The 27,759-nt window shown below is 46.7% G+C and overlaps 2 protein-coding genes across 4 annotated transcripts in view; one reads left to right on the plus strand and one right to left on the minus strand.

Annotated features, from left to right (window-relative positions):
* Positions 1-11,104, plus strand: part of SMYD4 (SET and MYND domain containing 4) — a 192,892-nt gene extending 181,788 nt beyond the window's left edge. For all 3 annotated transcript variants that reach the window (XM_080922740.1, XM_080922739.1, XM_080922741.1), the window contains exons 6-11: positions 5,469-5,651; positions 6,149-6,312; positions 7,993-8,125; positions 8,914-9,030; positions 9,195-9,318; positions 10,535-11,104. In XM_080922740.1, coding sequence (XP_080778866.1) covers positions 5,469-5,651; positions 6,149-6,312; positions 7,993-8,125; positions 8,914-9,030; positions 9,195-9,318; positions 10,535-10,688 — 875 coding nt within the window. In that variant the 3' untranslated portion in view covers positions 10,689-11,104. The remainder of the gene's footprint in view (positions 1-5,468; positions 5,652-6,148; positions 6,313-7,992; positions 8,126-8,913; positions 9,031-9,194; positions 9,319-10,534) is intronic.
* A 4,364-nt stretch (positions 11,105-15,468) lies between these two features.
* Positions 15,469-27,706, minus strand: SERPINF1 (serpin family F member 1). Its single transcript, XM_080924265.1, has 8 exons — positions 27,595-27,706; positions 23,684-23,771; positions 22,020-22,218; positions 21,366-21,521; positions 20,699-20,902; positions 19,692-19,834; positions 17,046-17,256; positions 15,469-15,834 (listed from the first exon to the last, which is right to left on the minus strand). Exons 2-8 carry the CDS (start codon positions 23,762-23,764, stop codon positions 15,575-15,577), a joined length of 1,254 nt encoding a protein of 417 aa, XP_080780391.1. The 5' UTR covers positions 23,765-23,771; positions 27,595-27,706; the 3' UTR covers positions 15,469-15,574.
* Positions 27,707-27,759: the final 53 nt, after the last annotated feature.

Below are 27,759 nucleotides of genomic sequence, written 5' to 3' on the forward strand. Positions count from 1 at the left end.
AAAAAAAATATGCCACACTTTACAAATTTTCGTGTCACCTTGTGCAGGGGCCATGCTAATTGTCTCTTTACATTCAATTTTATTATATATGCTGCAGAACGGAACACGAGGGCCTGAGTTATGTGGTTAGGACCCATGTGGTAGAAGGAGAGAACCAGTGCCTTCTATACGAGCTGTCCTCTGACCTTCATACACATCATGACATGTGTTCCTGCCCCCACAGAACAGAGGAATATCCAAAAATCTCTGCAATAGGAAGTGTTGTTACTATCTTCTTTGAGGTCCTCTGTGTCTGTGAATTAAGAACACTATTCACAAGGCGCAACAGTACACTAGGAAACTTTAAAATAGCCCACCATTCATTCTAGGGGAAAAGGCTTTTTAAACTTTAGTGTGAGAAAAAGAGAGGCTACAGAAAGGCTACCACACATGTATCTAGGTTAGGAATCAATTTTTCAGGAGTTGAGTCTCCTTCTACCTGTTTTTAAGGCACAGTCTCTCTTGTTCCTGCCCCTACACATTGTACATGAACTTCAAGATAATCATTCTATTTCCACCTCTCATCTTGCCCTAAGCATGCTGAGCTTACTGATGCCAGCCACCACATAAGCATGGGCACCAGGACTGAGCTAGGGACATCTGGCTTACATGGAGAGTTACCCATTAAGCCACCTTGCTTAGCCCCATAAAATGTATTTTCGACAGGTGTGATGGTGCACAAATTTAATTCCATCACTCAGGAGGGAGAGGCAGGTAGATTTATGAGTTTGAGGCTACCTGGTCTACAGATCAAGTTCCAGAATAACCAAGGCTACACAGAGAAACCCTGTCTTGAAAAACAAACAAAAGATCCTCTGTGTTCCACGAAAGTGTCTGCTATAATAATAATAAGGAGTATGTGAGCATGTCAAGAATCACAAATAGCGGGCTGGAGAGATGGCTCAGTGGTTAAGAGCACTGACTGCTCTTAGTTCAATTTACCAGCAACCACATGGTGGCTCACAACCATCTGTAATGGGATCTGACACCCTCTTCTGGTAAGTCTGAAGACAGCTACAGTGTACTTATATATAATAAATAAATAAATCTTTAAAAAAAATAAAGAAACACAAACAGCCAGGTGTAATGGTGCATACCTTTAGTCCCAGCACTCAGGAAGCAGAGGCAGGAAGATCTCTGAGTTCAAGTATCTACAAAGTGAATTCAGCACAGAGAAACCCTGTCTCAAAAAAAAAAAGCAAAAAAAGAATTACAAATATTGGTGTTAATATGAAATAGCAGAACTCAAGATATCTAATAAAATAAATGATTTTATTTTATAAAGGAGACTTTTCAAATCTATGCAGAGCCTGATGTTTGCCTGGCAACTGAACTACACCCACACCCTCTTCACAAAACTTCATAAATGCACACTATCAAACACATTATCATGATAAAAATTACAGTCTGTATCCTCTCTCTAGAAGTTAAATAAAAGTACCATTTTGTCTGTGAGATTGGCAGTGTTACTTTGTTAATGTCCTTATTAGTTTTTGTTAACCTGATACAAATCTTAGACATGTCTTGGAAGAAGGAATCTTAAATGAGAAGGTGCCTCCATGAGATAGGCCCATGGGCACGTCGCATTAATGATTGATGTGGAAGGTCGCTGTGGATGCTGCCACCCTGGGCAGATGGTCTGAGGTATATAAGACATAGGCTGAGAAAACCACAAAGCAGCATTCCTCCATGGCTTCTGCTTTAGTTCCTGTCTCCAGGTTCCTACCTTGACTTCCCTCAATGAAGGCATGTTACATGAGAGTTGTAAGCAGAAATAATCCCTTCCTCCCTAGATAGTTTTTGGTCATGATGTTGTATCTCAACAATGGAAGCTCTGAGCTGGTTGGTTTTCTTTTTAATTACATTTTAATGCATTTTAGATTGGGATATTTTTTTTAAATGGCCATGACATACAATGTAAAAACAAGTGCTTACAAATCACCATGTGCCCTTGTCGTAAATTATGTTAAAATTTCCAAACAGCAAGTATGGACATCAGTCCCATGCTTACAACTTCAGCACTCATGAGCCTAAAGCAGAGGCAGGAAGATGTAGACCAAGGCCAGCTTTGTGTACATAGCAAGAACCTGTCCAAATAATAACAACAGTAATAATCTCATATATAGAACTAGAAGAGGCCACTGCAGAGACAATACAACAAAACCATTGGCCCTGCCTAGTTGTATTTTAAATAACTGTCCTTGTCTCTTGTCTCTGTAATTTTTACTTTCTAATTTTTATATAACTACCATGTATTTCTTCTGTAATTTTAATTAGTTTTTCATAATAGAAACAATCTAAGTGCTAAGAATATTTTCATATGAACAGTTTTAAGGCACTTGATACATACCTCAGATTTGCCCTCCAGGTGAGTCGTACCAATTACATGGCACCAGCAATGTTCACTTTCTTTTTTTCCCCTACCATCTGATTCTGTTTCAGTCTATTCATGGTTCTGATCTTGTTATATCCCTTTTTATTGTTTCCTTGGGTTCCAACACCCTCAGTTTAGTGTTCTCATTGAATTTCATTAGCAGCTGTTTCATTAGTAGCACAGAAGAGGGATTACAGTGTTAACTAGGATAGACTTTGACAAAGAACCGTAAGAATGTATCTTATTATCTTTGCATAAATTCTTTTTCATCAGAGTTCCTCAACAGCCTCTCTGTGTTCCCATCCCAAGTGTCCAGACCATGGTGCAGATGTGTATGACCCTGTGCTTGTGGGGAGGGTACATCTGTAATGTCTCAGGATTCCTGTCTAACAAGCCTTGCGAAGGCTCTCTGTGGTCCTGAGTTAGCTAACTGCCCTTTGCTTTCCCTTGATTACCTGACACCTACACACATTTCTCATTTTGCAGACTATTTACCAGGGCAACTGTGTCCTGGAAGTATGAATGAGTCCTTATGTTGTTTTTCTTTTACTTAAATCCCATATGAAGTGTACCAGGGACACTTAAATCCAAGGTACACTTTTGCTAAAGAATCACTCACTTATTTTTATATACAAAATGTCACCTATTAATTGTGGCTGATATGGTACATACATATTCTCTCTTCCTATTATCCACTAATAGATGACTAATGGGAAATATTGAGTAATTTTTAAAAATCAATACTCAATTTTTTAGAAATAATTAGAGAGACATTCAACTCTGACACCAGCACCCTACTCAGTTCCTGAGCCTTCCTCTGCTGGAAGATAATCTATAAATAACTCACGAGGCTGACATTACTCACTGTGTTGCAGTCATTTTTTTCTGAGAAAATTTTAGCAACTGTTCTAATAGAGCCTGCCAGTTATCAGTAGTTGAGAATGCAAGTCAACTTTTAATTATGCAGACGCTGATTATTCAGACGACAAATTGTTGGTGCCTGCACAGATCCTTCCTGCTGCTTACCTTTAAACATTTTCAGTCCTCATTAGCACATGTTCCAGAAGGTAGGCATTGGAGGCGCGGACAGACACTCAAACCAGCTAAACACTTAGAGAAGCTCTGATGAAAGATGTTAATGCAGTTTGTAGAATTACTGACTAAAATTGAGTCATTTGGATTCCCTGTGAATTGTATTTACATGTCCTGTTCCCGTCCCCCATAGCAACAGATAACAGGATTGTCTGCAGAGAGACAACATAATTCTTATATTTAATTTTTTTCTTTGTTGAACATTTTCACATGATGGTTTGTGGTGTTGTCTTTGTTCATTACATTTATATCCAGACTAGTTACTTCTGATAAGTGATTAGTTAGGATTCCTGGCACGAGGACAGTGACACCACAGTTATCTGATTGTTTTCCACTTTTTTAGAAAACCATTTCCATTTAAGTATCAGTGTTTTGCACATTTCACCCAGTTTATTGGAAATATTATTTCCCTCCTGCTTAAACCAAGGTTGTGATCATAATTTAAGCTTTTCTAGGTAGCCAATCTTACATACCTGTTCCTGGCATATGTTTGCCTACTACAAAAGCCCCCGTAGGTATGCAGTCTTCCTAGGGGCCTCTGGTTAAGTGAAATGTGTATGTGATAAACCTGGAGTGGGCGTGGCATTTTGTTTGTCCCAGGGCTGTTGTGTTTACACAGTGTTTTCTGCCTCCTCTAGTCTGTCACTCTCCTGCCATTGCTAGAAACCCCGGCTGTGTGTTCCCATGTGGGGTTCTCTGCTTCTGAATTGTCTGGCCTGAGAAACTATATAACCAAATCAATTAGCCTTCTGTTTGAAGAACATGTAGGCTGTTAGAGCTTAGGTCTTACATGTCACCCAGGCCTGTTTGCTGAAGCCTTGACCATTGTCTAACTTCTGACAGGAGAGTATAGAGGAGGAAACCTCCCCAACTCCTCTTTTGCTGCCTGTTTTTGTCTTTTTTGGTTTTTTTTTTTTTTAGATTTATTTATTTTATATGAGTACATTGTAGCTGTCTTTAGACACCAGATGATTGTGAGCCACCATGTGATTTGAACTCAGGACCTCTGGAAGAGGAGTCTATGCTCTTAACCACTGAGCCATCTCTTCAGCCCTCCCTCTCCCCGAGTTTTTTTGAGATTTTGTTTAAGCCAAGATCAGTTATATGACCCAGGCTTATCCTCTCTTCCCAGCCTCTCAATGCTAGAATTACAAGCATACATCCCTCAGCTTACCTTTCCTTTGCTTTTTTAAAAATAATTTTTGCCATAGCAACAAAAATGTAACCTAACTAAGCATAGCTATGCACATGGTATGCCTAACTCACATATGTGTGAATGGAAGTTCATGAAGACCAGCATCATGCCTAGAGGCCCCTTTTCTTCCTTCCAGATTTGCAGCTGTCTTGCTAGCTGACTGTACTACAAAGAGGTTGTCTGGGGCATAAGACTGCCTTCAGTAAAACATGCACAGACCGTTTGCTTACCTGAGACTGTGAGCAGTTTCTAAAAATTTTAGACAAAGGGCAGGATGAAGAAGGCTGTGGGTTTTGTGTACACACTTGGCTGATAAGTAAATAAAGTGAGCTACACTAACAGAATGCTCATTCCAAATACCATCCAAAGAACAGTTAAACCAAAGCACTTGGACTTCAAACATCTTGGGGACATAATCTTTGGAGTGCTATGGTCTGTGTCCTGTGAGCATTATGAAACTATCTAGAAAGCACCCTACTGGTAATCCTTTTTTGATTATTTTTTTATAAATTTTAATCTTGGGGTTTTGAGTGGCATGCAGGCATAATGGTTGGGCTCCAGCGGGCTTTTTGTGTGCTCATTCACTTTGCTTCCTGGGGACCAGAGTTTGCTATGAGTCATGTTCCATCTGATTATATTGGATCCGGCTGTGGAGCCATGACTCAGATGGGCTTCAGGCCCAGCTGTTCAGTTCATCTTCTAAGGAATAGATGACAAGGACAGGACAAATGTCCTGACGCATATTTCCTTCTGTTCTTGCACTTCCAGGGTCTAACGAGAGCATCATTACCAACAGCAGGCAGGTACGCCTTGCCACAGGCGTCTTCCCTGTTGTCAGTCTCCTGAACCACTCCTGCAGCCCTAACACCAGTGTGTCCTTCACTAGCACTGTCGCCACCATCCGGGCAGCACAGCAGATCGCAAAAGGACAAGAGATTCTGCACTGCTATGGTGAGCCAGCCTTTCTTTCCACTGCCCTGCCGTGTCTCATGTGAAAAGGATAGGGGACAGGAATCAGCAGGTACTGGACCGGTGCCTCCACTCATCCTCTAGATCTTTCCTAGAAAGACAATGCATCCTTAGGCCAATACAAAAGGTCTTCTGGCTGTCATTAAAAGGCCTGTTGAGGGCAGTGAGCTATGTCCCTCCATGCTGAAGCCTTGTAGACTGCCTATCCTGAAAATTGGCAAGGAGCACTTTCTCAGCTTCTTTTTCTTCCTGCCCCAGCAGCTTGCAAACTTATCCACTTCTACCCGTGTTTTGTTGTTTCTTTTGAGATGACAGGAGATAGTACCCAGCCTTGCATAGGCTAGGCAAGTGTCTATCACTGAGTCAGAACCACAACCCAGCACCACCGTGTCAGTCACATGATGACTATCCCAGCCCCTCTGGTGAGTAGGCTTTGACTCTCTTGATGTGAATAGGAACTGTGGCTAATCTCTCTCCAGGGCCTCATGAGAGCCGGATGGGTGTTACTGAGAGGCAACAGAGGCTGAGTTCTCAGTACTTCTTTGACTGCAGCTGTCTAGCCTGTCATACTGAGACACTGAGAACAGCTGCAGCACCCAGGTGGGAAGCCTTCTGTTGTGACATTTGCAGAATGCCCATGCAGGTAAATCTTCTCTACTGTTCGTAGGGCCAGTGCTCCAGCTGAAGGTTGTCAGTCAGTAGGGGAAACCACCCAGGTTTATAACGAGCACTATTACTGCTTCCATTCCTGTAGCTCATCCACATATCCCCTGACCCTACAAACAACCACGGGCTGGATTTCCTAATATTTTCCTTATAAATGACACAAAATCTTAACTTGCTCAAAGGTGCAAAAAAAAAAAAAAAACACTAGAAATTTACCTGCTTAAATAAGTCATCAAAACTTCTATATCAGGCCTGGCACTTGGTAGCTCGGGCCTGTAATCCTAGCACCCAAGAAACTGAGGAAGGAGGATCTCCAGTCTCAGGCCAATCTCAAGTGAGACCCCATCTAAGAGAACAACATTCCAAGGAACTGTTTCAGATACAGCTTCATCTAGGGACTCAGATCATGGATTTTTCTGACTGCTCAGTTCCATCTCTCTGTGCTGGCTTCATCAGACACACTCTGTAGTAACCGTAGAAAATCTGACCCACACAGTCTTCCCTCAGCCCTCGACCCAGAAGAAAGAGCCATAGTGGAGAGCAGGAGAGCAGAGCCTTCTAGACGTGCTATTGCCAGGTAATGGAGTAGGCACTGGGTCTCCACACCAGCACGTGGCCTTCTCATTAGGATGCAGTAAGTAGAACTGGCTGTGTTGAAAAGCTAAAATGGTCAGCCCAAGGGCCAAACACGAAGCCTTCTCTAGCACTTTGTTTTGTTTTGTTGTTGTAGGCAGGGTCTCACTGTGTATCCTTGGCTGGCCTGCCCTCTGCATCCCAGTGTTCCACCATGCTGGGCTCAAGTGCCCTTTGTATTTGAGTTCCTTCATTCCTGCTCACTCTTGAGACAGGCTTCCACTGTATAACCCCAACTAACCTACAGTTCACTTCAGAGCCCAAGCTGGCCTCAAACTTGAGATCCCCATGTCCCAGCTGCTCAAGTACAGCAATATTTATAGGCCTATACCTAGCTTTCTCTGATAGATTCTTAGAAAGATAATTATCCTTTGAGCTCTATCTCTCTTTTTTTCTTATTCTTCATCATCTCTTCCTTCCCCTTCAGCGTTGACCTAGAACTTATTCTATAGCTCTGACTGGCCTCAGACTTGCCATCCTACTGCCTTTAGTTTCCAAGTACCACTTGACTGCAGTGTGTCACCACATCCAACTTTCTGTGTTTATTTGTTTGTTTTTGAGACAGGGTTTCTCTGTGTACCCCTAGCTGTCCTGGAACTCACTCTGTAGACTAGGCTGCCCTTGAACTCCCAGAGATCTGCCTGCCTCTGCCTCCAGAGTGCTGGGATCAAAGGTGTGTGCTCCCACCACCCCTCCAGCTTTCTATATTGGTTTTCTTATGGCTTTTAAAAATAACTATTATACATGTGTTCATTGTCTTGAAGCCTGGTCCCAAAAAGAGGTGAGAGGGGATGAAAAGGATTACAAAATATATCAGTTCTGTTCAAAAGTTAAATCTCAGAGTGGGATCCGCTACTGCTTTCATTAGAATTGCTATCAGACCAAATTCACTCAGGCCTTGTTTGCATGTTATTGTAGAAGTCTCTTCCTCATCAGGTCAGTGACCCTTTAGCTCATGTACATGCAACATGCAGTTTTGATAACTGTTCTGGCTTAGGAATAAAAATAGAACTGACTTCCACAGGGAAATGATGTGCTGAGCTGTAGCAACGAATCTTGCACAAAATTTGTCAGCAGGAACTTTTTGGTCTCTCGCCTGCAAGACCTTCAGGAACAGGTTTGCATAGCCCAGAAGCTTCTCAGAAGTGGTAAACCAGGTAAGCCTGGCTCCCCTGCCCTAACTAAGCCTCAGCCCTTCCCTGGTTTATTCTGTATCATCTTGCCTTACTGAGCATCCTCAATGATTGAGGACTTGAATTTAATTATCCCAGCACCAGCCACAAGATGGCTATGTTGGCCAGTGAGACCACTCTGCCCAGCTGCTACTCTGTTCACCAGCCAGTTCCAGCAGCTTGAGCACCAGAGAGGCTGTCCGACCACCATGGGCTTTGTGTGGCTCCAGAAGTCCCATGTCATCATTGTAATTCCCATCTTAACAACCTGAGCTCCTAGACGTTGCTCTGCCCTCAACAGCTGTCAGTCCTGCTCTGGCTGTTGGTGTAGCTCGGGAGTAGAGCTTGGTCGCTAGCCTGAGCTGAGAGAAGGAAGGAAAGGACTCCTCTCTTCAGAAAGGGATTTGCAGAACTTGATATTAGACCCTCACATGGTAGGAATCTATTTTGACTATTTTAGCCTAGATTCTGAAGTTGACCTTTAGCCTAGAGTCAAGAAAACTAATGGTTACAGGAGGAATGTAAAGTTGGTTGTACTGGAAAATGGATGTTAGGAGTCCAGAGTAAATGTGGGGAGGCCTTATTTTAATACTTTTTTCTACTGAAACAAAAAACATAAGCAACCAACAGCTTCCCTGAAATTCTGGCTTGTTGACTCTGAGATAAAGGGCATTTTCACTTTGGCCTGGCCGATAGAGACCTTGTGACCTGGTCTCTCATGTCCAGGACTGGGTCAATATCTGTTGTGAAGCATTTTTCCTTTGAATCCATAGAGCAAGCCATTCAACAGTTGCTGGAGTGCCAGGAGGCTGCCGAGAACTTCTTGTCCTTAGAACACACTGTGCTGGGAGAAATTGAAGACAGCCTGGCCCAGGCCTATGCTACCCTAGGTATGGCCAGAGTTCTCCTTCCCTGCCATGTGTTCAGTACGGCCCTTGCCTAGTCTGTTTGGTTGGTTCTCTTGCCATACAGATTGGTACTCTTCTCCCTCCCATTCTTTTCTTCTCACCCTCAGAGTCTGTTCATTTCTAGAATGAGACTTTTTTTCTCACAGGAGACTGGCAAAAATCTGCTGCCCATATACAGAAGAGTCTCCAGGTGGTTGAGGCTCGCCATGGGCCATCCAGTGTTGAAATTGGCCATGAGCTCTTCAAACTGGCACAAGTCTTGTTCAATGGGTAGGTCTTTCCTTTTCCATTTGGCCAGGGTACACAGTGCTCTGTATTTTACTAAGTGCTTCTGTGTATGGTTTTTTGCTACAGTGCTTTGAAGCATGTTGAAACTCTTTTATTTCCTCTTTAAGACATATCTTTGCCCTCTGTTTCACTGATAGACTTTAAGCTTTGAATTTCCTCCTGAGAGATGTGGAGAAAACAGTTAGGTCTGTGTTGAACGTCCCAGGGAGGACTTCCAGGCAACCTCACCCGACTCTAGCATTCCTCCCTGCTTAATAATCACAAGGGAGCTTGGCTGGCTCATTCCCAGCTCTCTCAGCTCCTTGGCTCTGCCTTTTCCCTGGTTTGCCTCCTATTCCTTTTAAAGCAGTTGTTTTCAACCAGAGGGGATTTTGCCTTCAGATGGCATTTGGCAATATCTGGAGACAGCTTTGATTGTGATGGCTTGAGAGGAGGGTACTGCCAGTATCTAGTGGGTAAAGGCTAAACCTACAGTGCACAGGGCAGCCTCCACAGTGGAGAGATCCAAGTCATGTGGAAGGTGAGAGTTCCTGCTTTAGAGATTATGAAAAGAAGCTGAGGGAGCCGCTCAGTTGGTAGTACACTTGGTGGCATGCACAAGGCCCTGGTTCTGTCCCTAGCTCTGCACAAAAAAAAAAAAAAAAAAAAAAAAACAGAATACAAGTAGTGCTAACAAGCTGGTCCCTCATCCTGTGAGCCACTGAGGTCACTTGAAGTGACGTATATCCCCAGTCTAGCATTTTATGTGGCTGCCACACCTCCAGCCTTGATAAAATCTCATGGTGTACATTGGTAAGAGGAAGGGTTTGAAGCATAGACCTGATACCCAGACATGAAAACAACATGTTTGGTCAGAGAGGGAGTCAGTCAGGTTAGGCATGGGCACTCCAAAATGCACACCTCTGCATAAAGCTTTTTAAAAACGTTTTGAAGTTACCCATTTTTCTCAGGATCCCAGAGTCTATCACACACATACAGTTTTCTCAAATTTGCTTTCAGTATGCTCATAAAAGTTTCTTATCTATACTTTCAGATGGTAAGACCCTGAAGGGCAGGGACCTCAGACCCTTTGCGCTCTCCATAAGACCCTGGAGGATGCAGTGAACCTGGTCCTTTGTGTCCTCTGTACAGAAAGGAGTGAGCTTTCACTTGGACTGAGGGAGTGGACTGACAGGCTTTTTTTTTTTTCTTGCTTCAGGTTGGCAGTGCCGGAAGCTCTGAATGCCATATGGAAGGCAGAAAAGATCCTGTTGGTGCACTGTGGTCCCGAGAGTGATGAGGTACGGGAGCTCCGGGAGATGAGGTCCTGCTTACTGGACTCAGCGTTCATCCCCATGGGGCCCTTGGTGTAAAGTGTACATTCTCATCCTCAAGAAAGAGATCTGATGAGGAGTTAGAGGTCTGTTGACTTGGAGCACTCATCAGAAAGGACGGGACCTACCCCACTGACCCTAGCCTGGTGTCTGGCATAGGGAGACACTCACCCTGTCCTGCTGGCTGCTGCTTGCAGGAGTTAACTGTCCTCTGATGGAAACCCATCCCCAGAAAAGACTAAATCCAGTCTCTGCAGAGGCTGCATGCTTTAAAGGGTTGTCACTGATCTGCAGGCAGCTGATGCTAGCCTAGATGATGAGTCTGTTTCCCTGGAACATTCCTATGGTTTCTAGTGGTAATGAAGTGCTGTGTTCCACTTCAGTGGAACTTCAACTCTTAGTCTATGTTATAATTGAAAGGTAATATATAGCAAGAAATCAGTATGATTTCTCACCTCAAGAGACACACAATTCCACTTACATATCCTGCTTTCTTAAATTCTTCATTAAGACTGGTGATGTGTAATTTGTGAATGGAGAAATAAATCTGGGCAGTTTCTTCCTGGGATGGCAACTCCATTTGTTTCCTTCCAGTGTCCTAATTCTTACTCAGTGGCTTTCATTGAATCTTCTCTGCACTCACTGTTCAAGCACTGGTGCAAGTCACCCTTGTAGGCCTGACTTTATAACTCTTAGGCCTCCTTGTTAGCACACCTGAAAGCAAACTACTTGGGTTGTCTCACTTGCAGACAGAGTCTTGCTCTGTAAGCCAGTCTAGCCTCAAGCATATCATCCTCCTGCCTCAGCCTTCCAAGTACTAGGTTTACAGGCAAAGACCACCTTGCCCAGCTTGAGACCACTTCTTTTTTTTTTTTTTTTTTTTTTTTTTTATAGTACAGAATAGAGTTTATTCAGGTCATGGGGAGAGTTAAGAGGGTAGTAGAGGCAGAGAGAGGGAAGAGAGGAGTAGAGAAGTAGAGGAGTAGAGGCCATGAGCACGTGGAGAGAGAGTGGGGAAGGGAAGGAGGAGAGGAGGGGTAAGGGTGGGAGAGCAAGAGGGTAAGAGTTTGAGACCACTTCTTACTGCCATGTCTCCTCAGGCTCACACATGAAGTACAAACTATAGGAGTACAAAGAATGGGGTCAAGGGTCTACAGGGCACTCCAGGAGGAGCGTGGGTGTCGCTCACTGGTAACTGGGAGGCTTGTGGTCTCATCTCCAGATGCCCCGAGTGCTGTGCTGTGGACACTGCTGCTTATGGTTTCCAACCAAGACAGAGGAAAGGGCTGTCCCTTTCCCCAAAGATGGTTAGTGGTAGTCCAGACCACCAGAGACAGATAGCTATGGGGTTTTCTGACTCATCTTTATTACATTATTGATGCTGACCAATTGGTTTGGATGAATTAGTGGGAACTTGCTCATCCTAGCTATGCCCAAGAACTAGTTGTTGGTTACTGTGGCATTACAGTCAGGAGATAAGAGCATGTACTTCTGGAAATCCTGGGTTTGATTCTCAGCAGCTAACAACCATCTGTTATTTCAATTCCTGGGATCTGATGCCCTCTTCTGGCTTATGTGAACACTACATGTACATTGTGCACAGACAAATGCAGGCAAAACACTCATACATAAAATAAAATCCAAAAGTGTCTCGTTGTCTCATGTGATCCTAACTTGAGAATGTGCTTATATTAAAATGTATTGTGAGCTGGCCCTGGTAGCAACGCACCTATACTGTCAGCAATCAGACACTATATCAGATATATATATATATATATATATATCATTATATATTATATCACTATAATATCATCTGAGACTAGATGGTCAAGAGTTAGAGGGCAATCTGGGGCACAGAAGACCTTGTCTTAAAAGTAAAAGGGCTGAAAGGCGTCTCAGCAGCTAAGAGCACACACTGCTTTTCCAGAGGACCTCATTTCAGTTCCTAATATCCACACTAAGTGACTCATAACCACCTGTAACTCCAGGTCCATGAGATCCAACACCTCTGACCTGCATAAGTACCTGTATACTCAATTCCATACACACAGAGAGAGACAGAGAGAGAGAAAGAGATACATAATTTTAAGAAAATCTTTCAGAGTAAAAAAGAAGAACAAAACAAAACTATGCATTTAAGCTTAGTAAGGTGGTGCACACTTTTAATCCCAACATTTAAGAGGCAGAGGCAGGCAGATCTCTAAGTTCTGGGCTAGCCTAGTCTACAGAAATGAGTTCCAGGGCAGCTAGGGCTGCATAAAGAGACCCTGTCAGTAGGTAGGTAGGTGGGCAGGCAGATAGGCAGACAGACAGACAAATGGATGGAAGGGCTAGAGAGGGGGCAATTCAGCAAATACTGGTCTTACAGGGAATCCAAGTCCAATTCCTGGCCTCAGTGACAAGTAGCTCAAACCACCAGTAACCCCTGCTCCAAGAAGATGCTTCTGACCTCTGCATGTGTCCACACTCGGACACATACATATGCATATAACTAAAAATATAAATCCTTTTTTAAGATAAAACCATGCCAGGTATAATGGCACAAGCCAATAATCCTAGCATGTGGGAAGTAGAGGCTGGAGAGAATCAGGAGTTCAGTGCCATTCTGAGCTACATGAGACCCTGTGTCAAAAAATAGGGACTGAGGCCAAGTATGGTGGTGCATACCTTTAATCCTAGAATTCAGGAGGCAAAAGCAGATGGACATCTGAGTTTGAGACCAGCTTTATCTACATAGCGAGTTCCAGTCTAGCAAGGTACATTGTAAGACCCTTTCTCAAAAAATAAATAGATCCAGTTGCTAAAATTTAGCTTGCCCTTCAAGCATAAGACCCCAAAGTCAACTCCAGAAGCCATGTAAAAAGAAGCAAGGTATGGTGGCATTTGCTTAAAATCCAGCATTGTCAAGGTGGAGACATAGATCCATGGGGCTCGCTGGCCAGCCAGCTAGCTAGTCTACTTAAGAAGAGGTAACACTGAAGGAGCTGAAGGGCTTTGCAACCCCACAGGAAGAACAACAGTATCAATCAACCAGACCCCCAGAGCCTCAGAGTCTAAACCACCAACCAGAGGGACCCATGGAGGGACCCATGGCTCCAGTGCACATGTAGCAGAGAATGGCCTTATCAGGCATCAGTGAGAGGAGAGGCCCTTGGCCCTGTGAAGGCTCAATGCCCCAGTGTAGGGGAATGCCAGGGCGGGGAGATGGGAGGGAGCAGGTGGGTGGGAAAACACTCTCATAGAGGCAGGGGGAGGTGGGATGGGATGGGGGGATTCCAGAGGGGAAACCGGGAAAGGGGATAACATTTGAAATATAAGTAAAGAAAATATTCAATTAAAAAGAAGAAGAAGAGGAGGTAACAGTGGCTCAGTGGGAAAACATACTTGGCATTCAATCCTAGCAACCCTCAATTCGCAGGTACCACATAAAGGTGGAAGAAGAGAAGCAACTGAACTGTCTCCTGACCACATGTTTATGCTGTGGCACACACACACTGTATACATGCATGTGCATACAAATAATTTAAATTTTTAATTTTATGTGTATGGGTGTTTTGCCTACATGTATATCTTCCTGTACACCACATGTTTGCAATGCCTATGGAGGCCAGAAGAGGACATCAGATCCCATGGAACTAGAGTTACACAGGGTTGTGAGCCACCATACAGATGCTGGGAACAAAACCATGGATTCTCCAAAAGAGGCTCTTAATCACTGAGCCATCATCTCTCCATTCCCTCAACAATACATATTTCAGGGCCTGGAGAGATGGCTCAACAGTTAAGAGCACTGACTGCTCTCCCAGAGGTGCTGAGTTTGATTCTTAGCAACCACATGGTGGCTCACAACCATCTGTAATAGGATCCAATGCCCTCTTCTGGTGTGTCTGATGACAGCTACAGTGTATATATATATAAAATAAACTGATACAAAGGTTAATGCAACAACTTGGAAGAGAGAAAAAAATAATATATATTTCTTTAATTCCAAGGTTTTTATAATTTTGTTTGGTAGTTTTGTTTTTGTTTTTTTGACAGGGTTTCTCTGTGTAACAGCCCTAGCTGCCCTGGAACTCACTATGTAGACCAGGTTGGCCTCAAACTCAGAGATCCACCTGCCTCTGTCTCCCAAGTGCTGGGATTCAAAGCATGCACCACCACCACCACTGCCTATTTCTTTAACTTTCAAAGGCAGACATCTCCTGAGAAATGACACCCAGCATTGTCCTCTGGCCCCTACATGACCCCATGTATAAACATACCTACATAAACACACATAAATACATAAGTAAACCTACTCTGGTTGTTATGGAATATATGCTATGGTTTGGATTGTGTCCCCCAAGGCAAAAATTGAGTCCCAATGTAGCACTGTTGGAAAACAGTAGAACTGTTAGGGTTTAGGCCTGGTGGTGAGAGGCCGTAGATAGAAAGGCAATGCCAACCAAGGGCAATCTCTGACTTCATCTTTTCTTTGCTTTCAGATCCTAAGACAAGTCACAAGGCTGCTTCCCCATATGCCCAAAAGCAAGAGGAGTGGTCATGGCTAGGGCCTCTAACACAGCTGTTGATTTCCACAGATATTTGTGGTAGGAAGAGAAAGATGAGGAACCCCACAGCAAGAGTTAGTAATTGTGTGTGGAGGCGCCCTCCTGGGGTGGGATGTTCATCCTAATTCACCAGCACTCAGAGAGCAGGAAATGGTGACTTTTGTAGACCTTAAGCAGAACCAGTTCCAGTTACAAGTATGTAAATTCATAAAGACCAGTTTCTCTCCATACTAAACATAGCTTCAGACAGGAGAAGGAAGAAGCAAAAATTAAGGAAAATCTCTTTTATTGCAGAGGCTACATTAAAGCTATCAACCACCTTCCTGGAATGCATAATTAGCCCTCCCTCGGGGTTTTCTGTAGGGCACTGGGACGTTAAGTGCTACTGGGGTCCAGGACTCTGCCTATGAAGAGGAGGGCCCCCGTGTCCGTGTCCCTCAGAACAAAGATGAACGGTTGGTTAAGGTGATAGTCTAGTGGGAAGGTGAGGCGCACAGGCTGGAGGCCTGGGTTAGGGCTAGTTCCTGCCCCCTCCTCATTCCACTCGAAAGCAGCTCTGTGTTCCACTTGGGTGAGCTTCACGGGTTTGCCTGTAATCTTGCTGAAGTCAGGTGACTCAAACAAGGACTGTAGTTCTGTGGAGATTGAGAGAGATTCCATTAACACCACACAATGCCCTTCTCTCTCTCCCTCCCTCCCTCCCTCTCTCTCTCTCTCTCTCTCCTCCCCCCTCCCTCCCTCCCTCCCTCTCTCTCTCTCTCTCTCCTCCCCTCCCTCCCTCCCTCCCTCCCTCCCTCTCTCTCTCTCTCTCTCTCTCTCTATCTCTCTCTCTCTCCCTCTCTCTCTCCTCCCCCCTCCCTCCCTCCCTCTCTCTCTCTCTCTCTCCTCCCCCCTCCCTCCCTCCCTCCCTTCCTCCCTCTCTCTCTCTCTCTCTCTCTCTCTTTCTCTCTCTCTCTCCTCCCCCCTCCCTCCCTCCCTCCCTCCCTCTCTCTCTCTCTCTCTCCTCCCCCCTCCCTCCCTCCCTCCCTCCCTCCCTCTCTCTCTCTCTCTCCTCCCCCCTCCCTCCCTCCCTCCCTCCCTCTCTCTCTCTCTCCTCCCTCCCTCCCTCTCTCTCTCTCTCTCTCTCTCTCTCCTCCCCCCTCCCTCCCTCCCTCCCTCCCTCCCTCCCTCTCTCTCTCTCTCCTCCCCCCTCCCTCCCTCCCTCCCTCCCTCCCTCTCTCTCTCTCTCCTCCCCCCTCCCTCCCTCCCTCCCTCCCTCCCTCTCTCTCTCTCTCCTCCCCCCTCCCTCCCTCCCTCTCTCTCTCTCTCTCTCCTCCCCCCTCCCTCCCTCCCTCCCTCCCTCTCTCTCTCTCTCTCTCCTCCCCCCTCCCTCCCTCCCTCCCTCCCTCTCTCTCTCTCTCTCTCTCTCTCTCTCTCTCTCTTTTCTCTCTCTCTCTCTCTCTCTCTCTCACACACACACACACACACACACACACACTTCCGGTTTGTGTAAGCTGATTTTCAAGAAAGAAAGCTAAGAGTGGAGCACCTCACACAGTGACCTGTGAGATATGAGGCACTCTGTGACAGACTCAGTGGCCTACCCGAGAACATACAGCCAGACCTGGCCTACTGAGAGAGAATGTTTTAGGCTGTTACAGGAATATGGGAATACACACACACACACACACACACACAAGTACACCAAGGACTGAATCTAATGGGAAGGTGGTTCTTTGTTTCCCTCCCCTGTAATAATGTCACATGTTCCCTGAGCCACCCTACAAAGTCATGGGACTCAGTTCTCTTGGCAAGATGGAAGGCTCCAAGACTCAGCCCCAAGAGCAAAGTGGTCTTGCAAACATACTCATCTCCTGCAGAGACTTGGTAACTTCGCCTTCATAGCTCAGCTTCACCTTGGGGACAGTCAGCACAGCTTGGATAGTCTTCAGTTCTCGGTCAATGTCATGAATGAACTCAGAGGTGAGGCTCTCCTCTATCATGGTCAAGTTCTGTGTCACCGTCAGGGGCAGGAAGAAGATGATACTCGTGCTGCCTGTCAAAGGCAGCTGGGCAATCTAACGTGACAGAGGTGCATGTGGGTTAGTCTTGAGCCAGGAAAAAACCCTGTACACCAGCAGTTGCCTTCCCCTCTCCTGTGATGGGGCTCCAGCCTTGTGCTCCCCCAGCCCCAGCCTGTGCTACAGGCCACTGGTTACTGGAAGTCCTTCTATAAGTAGGCAGTTTTTTTCTCAGCCTAAAATCCACAGAAGTTCAATGAACACGTTTTTGCTTGTGGTTTGTCTACAGTTTCTACTGCTGTTATAAAACATGCCCAAAAGCAACTTAGGGTTTTACAGGTCACCCTCTTACCACGCTGAAGCAGAGGCCAAGGAGGAACACTGCTTTCAGGCTTGTTAGCCTGCTCTTTTATACCATCCAGAACCACTTGCCCAGGAGTGACACTGCCCATCATGGGCTGGGCCCTCCCACATCAATCACTAATAAAGAAAATGACCCATAGGTTTTCCCAGGGGCCAGTCTGGTCAGAGCATTTTATCAATTGAGTTTCACCCTTCTGAATGAATTTTTAACTTGTATCAAGTTGACCACACTAACCAGGACCTGATTGATTCTTAGGAACTGAAATTGAATGTCCTCCAGAGCCTGCCTACCAGTGTTTACTGACCACTTGCTTTGTGCAGAGCATTGGACTACAAATAAACAGTAAAGTAGATCCTTTGAACAGAGGTGCTGATCCTCGGGCCCATGAAACAGTATCAGGGCTTCCTGGAGCCCCGTGGAGTCATAAGTAGAAATGTTATTTCTCTAGAGTGTTTTGGGATTTTTTTTTTTTTTTTTTTTTTTTTTGAGACAAGGTCTCTATTATGCTACCCTGGAACTTTATATGTAGACCAGGCTAGCCTCAGACTTATAGAGATCCATCCAGCCTCTCAAGTGCTGGTATTGAAGGCATGTGTCACCACACCCTAGTATTTCAAGCACTTAAATTTCCAAAGAAGCCATAGCCTAGAAAAGGTTAATAAGTACTGATTTAGAACAGAAAGAAATTAGGTACACTTAGAGCTGTAGAATGTCAGCGTGTGGCATTTGTGACAAGCTGTCAAAATTTTGCTCCTAATTCTAAAGAGAGAAGCTGTTAAAAGGCTTGGACTAGGACAGTAGCTCAGTTGGTAGAGCACTACCCCGTGGGGAATAACACTATTGTGAGGTGTGGCCTTGTTGGAGGTGTGGCCTTGTTGGAGGAACTGTGTCAATTTGCCAAGGGTAGAAAGAGAGCATCCTCCTGGCTATCTGCAGAAGACATAGTTTCCTAGCTGCCTTCAGATAAAGAGGTAGAGCTCATTGTTCCTCCAGCACCAACTCAGCCTGCACAATGCCATGCTTCCCACCAAAATGATGATGGACTGAACCTCTGAAACTGTAAGCCAGCCCCAATTAAATGTTTGCCTTTATAAGAGTTGCCTTGGTCATGGTGTCTCTTCACAGCAATAAAAGCCTAACTAAGACATACAGTCCTACAATACCAGCATTTGGGAGGAAGAGTTAAGATCAGGGTACAAAGTCATCCTTGGCTAGTACGTTTGAGGCCAGCATGGGCCACATGAGGCTCTGTCTCAGAAAGGAAAGAAGGAAGGAAGAAATGAATGAATGTAAAACATTTGAGTGTTGAGTCTTTTTCTTTCTTGCTTGCTTTGTTTTTGACTGTACCAAGGATTAACCCCCCCTGCTCATACTTGGCAAGCACTCTCCACTGAGGCACAACCTGGTGAGCGCCTAGTCTGTTTGTCTGTTTGTTATTTGTATGAGTGGCAGCCTACATGTCTATCAGTACAGTACAGACATGCCTGGTATCTGCAGAGGCCAGAAGAGGATGTTGAGTGGGTGCTGAGAACTGAACCTGGTGCTCTGAAAGAGCAGCCAGTGCTCTTGTTGTTGGTTTTGTTGAGGAGTGGGGAGTTGGTTGGTTGGTTGGTTTTGTTTTGTTTTTTAAGATAGGGTTTCTCTATGTAGCCTTGGCTGTCCTAAAACTTGCTCTCCAGGCTCAAACTCAGAGAGCCTCCTGCCCCTGCCTCCCAAGTACTGGGGTTCAAGCTGTATGACACCACTTCCAGGCAGGCAGCTAGTACTCTCAACCACTGAGCCATCACTCCAGCCCATTTTTGTGTTTTGAGATGGTTTCAAAGTCTGGGCTCTGATCGCCTTCCTCAGCCACCTGACAGCTGGAGTTACAGGTGTGTATCACTGTCCTCATCTCTGAGTGCCAGATCTTGAAAACCCATTTTCATGACCTTGGCCTTAGAACAAACCCTGGGAGAATGAGTTATGATAACTACTTCTCACTCCTCTTCAAGAAAAAGAAGGCCCCAGAAACATCGCTAACTTGCCCAAAGTCACACAGCAAAATTCAGATAGCCTGCAGATCTCGGTGGCCACCTGTTCCATACCCACCCTGCCCCTCTCTGACCTCCCCACCTCCATCCCTACAGACCTTGCAGTTGAGATCAGAGTCCAAGCCATATCGTAAGATGGCCTTAGGATCTGACATCATGGGGACTCTTACAGTCCTGTCCTCATCCAAATGAAAATCCTGGAGGGTCGTCTTTCTCGAGTCAAATTTGGTTGCCCACTGCCCTGGAAGGAAACAGAGGGAGCATCCTGAGCCACTGTCACCAGAAAGGCCACAGGACCATGCTGTGTCCCCACTGGCCAAAGCAACCTGAGCTGTCAGCAGCAAAAGCACAGGAGCTGTTGGGTCCCAGCATGTGTGGTTTCTCTCCCCTAGCCAGAAATAAGTGGGTGTTCTCTCTCTGACTTGGATCACCAAGCTCCTTCTGTTTAAAGTAGCCTTCAATATGCTAGTGTATGCCTGCTCTCCCATCCCATGTGGACCTGGTGTAGGAAGCTCCAGGGCTTTCCTCTAGGTTAGGACCCACTCTTGCTATTACTCCATAGAATGGTCACAAAGCAATTTGTGAGACTGGTCAAACCATTCCTGCACCCAAGCCCTTTTCTGAGTAAAATAGATCTCAGATGAGGCCTGTAAAGGGTCCCTTGACACGTTACCACTGCCTAGAAGGATGTTGACAAACAGGTAAGTTACAGCAGTTCCTGAGCATGGGTGGGACTCCAGGAGTACAGGGCTGCTCTGAGAACAAGACAGCATGTATTGTGGAGTGTCTTGAGAAGTAGATATGTAGTCTTTACAGTAAAGACGAGGAGATGAGCTCAGGAGAAATGTCTACAGGGTTCCGCAGCTCATGGGGCAGAGCCAGTATCATACCTGGTCTGATTCAAAAGCCAGAGATCTGCGTCCAGCCCCCTGCAGCCACTTCAGTGGTCAGATGATGCAGAAACACTTGGTATGATATGCCCATATGCTATAAGCATGTGTGGCACTCAGATTTTTATCTGGCCTCATACCTGCACTTATGGTCACTACCATCAACACACACACACTGCCCTACCTCGGCCAAAGACAAATGGGAAAGCCCTCACCCTTGAAGTAAGCCACGCCGAGGAGGAGGATGCTTAGGGGACTGGGCATTTCCCTTGTGGACCGGGCAAATTTCCCTTTTATCTGGGCCTGCACCCAGTTGTTAATCTCCTGAAGGTCTACTCGAGGGTTGCCAGTGAGGATTCGGGGCCTGGTCCCATATAACTTCTCCAGAGGAGCAACAAAGCTGGATTTTACTCGAAGTTCTGAAGAGGAAACAGATCAAAGATGAGAGTTGAACCAGCACCCTCACTTTGAAAGCATGCCAGACCCCAACTTCCTGCCCAGCATCTTCCCCTGACTTGCTGGGGCATCTGCCCGCTTGCCCAAACCCTGGCTAGAGAACAATGGATTCCACCCGTTGCTTTCCCCTTCATGTTACTGAGCTCCCTGACCCTCCTGCTGTCTCCCACAGCCCACTTCCTCTTTCTGTTCCCCTGTGGTCTCACAGGCCCTTTCCTGCCCATCAGTGCCAGGCTTGGCCTGAGCACACACAGGCTATTGTTTAGACAGCATGGAGCACACAGGCAAGCCAGGCCAGAAAAGCAACTGAGCTCCAGGCATAATGGTGCGTGCCTGCACTTCAGAAGCAGAGGCAGCATTGTGAGTTGGGGGACCAGCTAGGACTCCATAGACTTTGAGAGGTGTTGGGGGAGGGGGGCTACTGACTCCTCTCAAACACAATTCTGGAAGCACTCTTGAGGTTCTTCTCGGGGGCAGTAACAGAGGCAAGGAGCTCCTTGTAGGTGCTGTGGATGTCAGGGTTGCTGATCAAGTCGTAGTAGAGAGCCCGGTGAATGACAGACTCTGTTCGCTGCTCAGCTCCTGCCGGAGAGGAAAGGACGTCAAGCTTCGTAACTGCCCGTGGGGCCACATCAGGGTAGGGATATTAGACACCGGTCATCTTGTTCTCTGAGAGCCTGAGGAGGCCAGTATTGCAGATGTTCTAGCTGAACAAGAGCTTCGGGGCATGGAGAGAAACAATGACCATATTGCTAGGAAAATCTCTCCGATAGGCCAAGGTCATCAAACCTACAGAGAGAAGAGTGGGACTCGGTCCTGAAGTTCTCCTGCCATAACCTACACTGTTCTGAGGAGGAGCCCAGGTCTGCTCATGGCAGGTTTGCCCCTAGAACCTGGTTAAATACGTAAAACACAATAGGAGGCCACTTAAGGAACCAAGGGTTGAGTGCCACTTACAAAGTGGTAGGGATTGTGTGTAGCCCCCACCACCCCCTTCCTGCTCCCCTGGCAGCAGAGGCATGGAGACTCTGGGTAGGGGAAATTCAGGCCCACCCACATCCTTCCTCAGTTGACACTCACCCAGAGAGAGGGCAGAGAGGGCTGTGGCCACGCTGAGAGGAGACAGCAGGACATTGCCAGTTGGGCTGGCACTGGATCTCAGACGGTACAGATCGTAGCCAAAATTGGAAACAGCTGCTGCCAACTTGTTCACAGGGACCTTGAAGAAGGGGTCTTCCTCCTCCACTGGCTCCCCCGTGCTGTCAGGGACTGGGGAACCCTGGGTTAGAATAAAAGGACCAGTGGGGAGGCACAGTAAATGGCATCACCTCCCGGAGTTGTCCTCTGTTCCCTGGGGCCATTAGGCTGAGGTCAGAACGAGTGTGGCTCTCTGACTACATAACCTCTGTGCTGGGAGGTGAGGAGGGGGTGGGGGCAACACGAAAATGGCTTGCCAGACTTGAACTTAACCTGAGATCCTGAGGCCTGGCCTACATTAAAATAACGATAGTAGGGCTTAGTTGATAAAGTACCTGGATTCAATCCCCAGAAGCCATGGGAAAAGAGCTGGGCATGAGGGCGCATGCTTATAATCCCAGCACTGGGGAGGAGAAGTGGGCAGGTTCTGAGTGTCACTGGCCAGTCCGCCTAAACCCATCAGTGTGTTCCGGGTCAGTGAGGGGTCCTGTTTCAGACACCGAGGCAGACGGACCTGAGGAATGACTGGATTGATTTCTAGCCTACAAATACACTAGGTGTCTGTCTGTATCTGTGTCTGTCTGTCTGTCTGTCTCCCTCCATCCCTCCTTCCCTCTGCAGGGGACCTCCCCACCACCATCACCAAAGAGTGTCCTCAGACCACCCTTCCCTACTCAGCTTGTTGACTGGTCCTAATCTGTGACACCCTCCCTTTCTTTCCTGACAAGCCATCTCCTCTGACCAGACCTGAGGGAATTTGCAGTTTTCTGACCTGTTTTCAGCGTCAGCCTCTTCCCTATTATCTAGCTGCTGTTGCGAGGGACCTTCTGCTTTCTGTTTTGTTTCCAGGGCTTTGGATCAAAGCTGAGCTCTTACATACACTAGGGAAATATTTGGCTACGCAGCTCTATCTCCTGTCCCTGTTGCCCTTTTGTTTGGGGTTTTTGCTTTAGTTTTGTGTTTGTTCTCTTGATTTTGGTTTTTTTGAGACAGGACCTCACTGTGTGGCTCTGGCTGTTCTGGAACCCACTATGTAGACCAGGCTGGCCTTAGATTCACAAAGATCCATCTGTCTCCTGAGCGCTGGGATTTTTATATTTCATTCCATACCTACCAACCTCAGAGTAAGTGCTCATGAATAGAGCTCAGCATTACAGCATGTGTGTAGCATCTGGGGTCCTGGGTTTTACCCCCAACAGAGGCGGGAGTTAGTAGGTGAGGCATAAGTGAATGGCCAATGGCAAGACAGTATCATCTAAGGTCACTAAGCCCTAATCCAAACTTAGAGCCCATAACCCAGGCCTAATATGCTCAGCTGCCTTGTCCCTTGTGTGGCATGACCCCACTCCTACTTCCTCCATATAGTGGTAGCTTCTCCAGACCCTAAAAGGAGAAGGGAGATATCTTGTCTTGCTGCTAAAGTAACCAAGGCCTAGAAGAGTGAAGGCCAGAACCCACCCCGGACCCAGGGCTCCCTCCCTGCGCTGTCTCTCCTGCTGACTGCTGAGGAGGAGCTGGGAGAGCTGCTGCCCCACCTACCCACTGACCTCAGAGCTGCTGGGGACATTCTGGCTCCTGCCGTGCCCAAGCAGGGTTCCAGTCCAGAGGAGTAGCACCAGCGCCTGCATCCCGGGACTACAAGAGAAACAAGAGAGCGAACGACTCCCCTCACCCACACCCTGCCACTGCACAGGGACAAGAGTCAGGCGGGGTGAGCACTTCCCCTCCCGGAGCTCTCAGCCCCAAAGTGAACCCTTACCTTGAGGCCTGCCATCCCTAACCTGCCCCTGCCCTCCATAGTGGTTCCTATCAGAAGACCCACCTTCCAATCTAAGCTGCAGAGCAGTGAAGACCCAGCAGCAGGCTCTCCAGACCTCAAGAAAATGCTCTATCACAAACACACACCAAGGCTTTCCACAGAGGCATACAGTCAGCTCATTTGGGAGGCTTTGGAACCCTGTCTCAGGATGGGAGCAGAGCCCCGGTCAGACTTACAGAACATCTGGTCTAGTCCTGCTATCCACCAATGGTTCTCTGACCAAAGGCTGTGGTAAGGATATGTGGTCCTGCTTCTTTGCCCTCCCCTCACACACCTTTTTTAGGAAAGTGCTGGTGTATGTAGCCAAGGCTGGCCTTGAAGTTACAGCTACCTTCTTCCTCCTGAGTACTGCAATTCCAGGAGTGAGTCACCATGCCTGGCTTGACTCCCTTCTTCTATTTCAAGAGCAATTCTTAGTTAAGAGGGTGGGAACTAGGGCCCCACTGCCTGGGATCAAACCTTGACTCTGGGTCTTCATAGCTTTCTAAAGAATAAAGCTCTCCTTGTATAGTATAGTATAGTATAGTATAGTATAGTATAGTATAGTATAGTGTATATATAGTATAGTAAGTATAGTATAGAATTTTCTGTATATAGTATAGTATAGTATAGAGTTCTCTGTATATAGGATAGTATTATATAGTATAGTATAAAGTTCTCTGTATATAGTATAGTATAGTGCTCTCTGTATATAGTATAGTATAAAGTTCTCTGTATATAATATAGTATAAAGTTCTTTGTATATAGTATAGAGTTCTCTGTATAGAGTATAGTATAGTGCTCTCTGTATATAGTATAGTATAAAGTTCTTTGTATATAGTATAGAGTTCTCTGTGTAGAGTATAGTATAGTGCTCTCTGTATATAGTATAGTATGTGCTCTCTGTGTATAGTATAGTATAAAGTTCTCTGTATATAGTATAGTATACTATAAAGTTCTTTGCATATAGTAGAGTTCTCTGTATATAATATAGTAATATTGACCTACTTCTATGAGGGTTAATTTTTAGAACATCTCTCTTTTTTTCCTGCCTTTTTGAGACAAACATACTATATTTTGGCTAGCCTTGGACATGTAACCCTCCTGCCTCTGCCTCCTAAGTGCTGAGGTTACAGGTATGCACAGTCACATCTGCCTAGACAATGTCTTAGCAGCCATTAGCAGCGCCAGGGGTCAGGAAGCCCTCAACTGCCCCTTCAGATGGCTTTTTGTGAAAGGCCATGTCTTCTTCCCCTTCCTAGCATGGGAACAGCTCTTAACCTCAGAGCCATCATTCCTTCAGGTTAACAACATAGGTTTTTGGTGGGACCTCCCATTTCCCCCTCTCTCCCTAAACAATGACCTTTTCTGCTCAGACTCTGGCCTGGCAACTGGACCACAAGACAAAATTGAAACCTGGGCTGTGTGTCCTCGTACATTATTCCTGTGATCCCCTAGAGTCAGGTCTAGGGGAGGGGGGCAGAGTCCTCCAGTCAGAAAAGACCACTGACTGTTCTAGTGCGCTCTCCACCTGTCCTGTAGTGCGCCCCTCTGCTCCGTCCCTCACTTTTCGGACTTCCCAGAAAAAAAAAAAAAATTGATCTGAAAAGTTAGGAGTCTACTACCATTGTCGGCTACAGTCCTTAAAATTAAGTCAGATAATACACAGGACAGCTGTAGTCATGAAGGGCAACCAGGGAAAGATTCCGTGTTTACTCTGCTTTTGGTAGTACCACCAGCAGGAACCAACCTGACTCTTTCTGACCCCTCATCTATAGCAGATCTCCTAGTGAGAATTTTAGGGACCTCTGTGTTCCCATCCACAGCCACCCAGCTGCTCAGGGCGGAATCCCATTAGAACAACAGAAAAAACAATGCAGATCTAGGCTTACAGCCCTCTCTCCTTAGCCCCTCCCATCACAGGCTGAGCCTCAGGAGGCTGATTTATCAGAGAGGTGCACAGACAGAAAAGCACCCCTGGTCCCTCTGGGTAGGTAACAACTGAGAAGGGAAGAGATGGTCTCCCTTGGCATCCTCTTCCAGGAAGTAAATGAGGTACACTCTTGGGTAGGCTCTCCTGGAGCTCCTCCAGGGTCTAAGTCACAGGTCATTGTTGCCACGTGGTTCAGCTGAGGACTGAATCTGAGGTGGGAAACCTGCTGTGCATGGGGAGACACAGCGGTCCAGTGCTGGCCCAAGAGCTGTAAGCAGGGACAGGTGCTAGGGGAGTGTCTGAATGTTCCACCCCCACCTCAAGCCACAGGAGTAAGGGAAGTGGAGACCCTAAAGGGCAGAAAGTGAGGTTCTGCAGCAGGGGCTGTACAGAACACTTGCAAAGCCCTGGTTGCAATAACTGAGTTGGGTAGACAGTCAGCGGCTAGCCAGAGGCACCGAGCTAATGATGCCATCCTGTCCAAAGGGCAGTGTCCAAGCCGGATTTCTAGCCCACAGGTGGAGGAGGGCATGGGGAGGGGTTCAAGAATCTTCCCTCTGAGCCAAGGTCGGCCTTCTCATGTGCTCCAAATGAAGAGGCACAGAAACTGGGATGCTGTGGCCCCGCATCCAAGCTGAGAAGACAAATGGGAGCCAGTACATGTGTTTCAGATTAAACCCAGGCGGGAGACAAACATGCTGCTCCTCCTCCTGCCAGAGCCAAGCTGCGGACAGTGCAGGGGAGGACACCTCCCTCTCCACTGGCTCAAGAACTGTTTCCAGGGGTTCAGTCTGGGTGGCTCAGGGCTACACCACTCACCCCCGGGGACTGGTTTTGTGTGTGTGTGTGTGTGTGTGTGTGTGTGTGTGTGTGTTTTCCCTGAAATCTTGGAATCTGAATCAGCCTGACACATCCCATAATTGTACCTCCCAACACCCCAGAAAAGCCAGCCCTGGAGTACAGAATTCTCTGGTCCCCACCCATCCCCCTCAGCCTGGGGGCTGAACTGATGGGCAGCTAAGGTCCAGACAGTGGCTGGCTCTTGGAAAGGCCACTCCCTGCCATGGCTTGCCTCAGGAGGTAAAAGGGCTCCAGGAGGGCAGCCAGACCCCACAAACCAGCTAGGCTAAACGGTGCTTCCTGTTTGCTAGAGGCCGTGACCTCATTGGTCTCCCAGCTCCTGGTAAAAGAGAATGCGAGGAAGCTGGACGGAGAGCCTAGCGGGCACCCCATCCCAGCCTGCTGCTCCTTGCTGTAAGGGAAGCAGCACCCATGGCTCTGAAAAGCAGCGATCTGAACGGAGCCAGGCTGCAGGAAGATCACTTTCCTTGCTCACTGCTGGTGGAAGCAACTCCAGAGAGAGCCCTGCCGTAGGACTGTAGCCCCTTCAGGGTGCTGCTGAGTCCAGTCCAAACTTAACTCCCTGCTTCCCACCACCATACTGTTTCCCAACTCCATTCAAACACACACACACACACACACCCCATCCACCCTCTCCTATTGTCACAGTGGTATATAGTGAGTCCTGGCCCTCTGTCCCCCAGGTCTCTCTTCCCTGTCGTCTGTTCACCTTGGTTCCTAAACTGTAGGGGCTACTACAACCCTACCTCCACCTCCTTGCACCCCTCTTTTTTGCTCTCAGGGGTGCCCCTGCCACTCTCAGTCCCTCTAGCCAGGGAGCCTCTCTCATATCTGGCTTCCCCAGGCTAGACCAGGAGCTGCCTTACCTGTGGTCTGCTGCAGCTCCTCACACACCCTGCACTCTGAGGGGCTCCAGGAAGCAGTGAAGGGAGTAGCTGCCTCTCTACTCAGCGTCCAGCAGGCTTCAGATTACAGCTACTCCTTTCTTAAAGTGACCTGACTCCATTTGGAATCTGTGATTGCATCATTGT

The sequence above is a fragment of the Micromys minutus genome (genome assembly GCF_963924665.1).
Source record: "Micromys minutus genome assembly, chromosome: 10".
Classification (NCBI taxonomy): domain Eukaryota; kingdom Metazoa; phylum Chordata; class Mammalia; order Rodentia; family Muridae; genus Micromys; species Micromys minutus.

What these genes read in the sequence shown, in the direction of transcription:
- SERPINF1 (XM_080924265.1), bottom strand. Translation starts at nt 23,764, where the DNA reads ATGCAGGCGCTGGTGCTACTCCTCTGGACTGGAACCCTGCTTGGGCAC. An exon ending in CGGCGTGGCTTACTTCAAGG is followed by an intron (nt 19,835 to 20,698) that starts GTGAGGGCTTTC and finishes GTTTCCTTCCAG; the next exon opens with GGCAGTGGGCAACCAAATTT. An exon ending in ACTCTGATCTCAACTGCAAG is followed by an intron (nt 17,257 to 19,691) that starts GTCTGTAGGGAT and finishes CTGTCACGTTAG; the next exon opens with ATTGCCCAGCTGCCTTTGAC.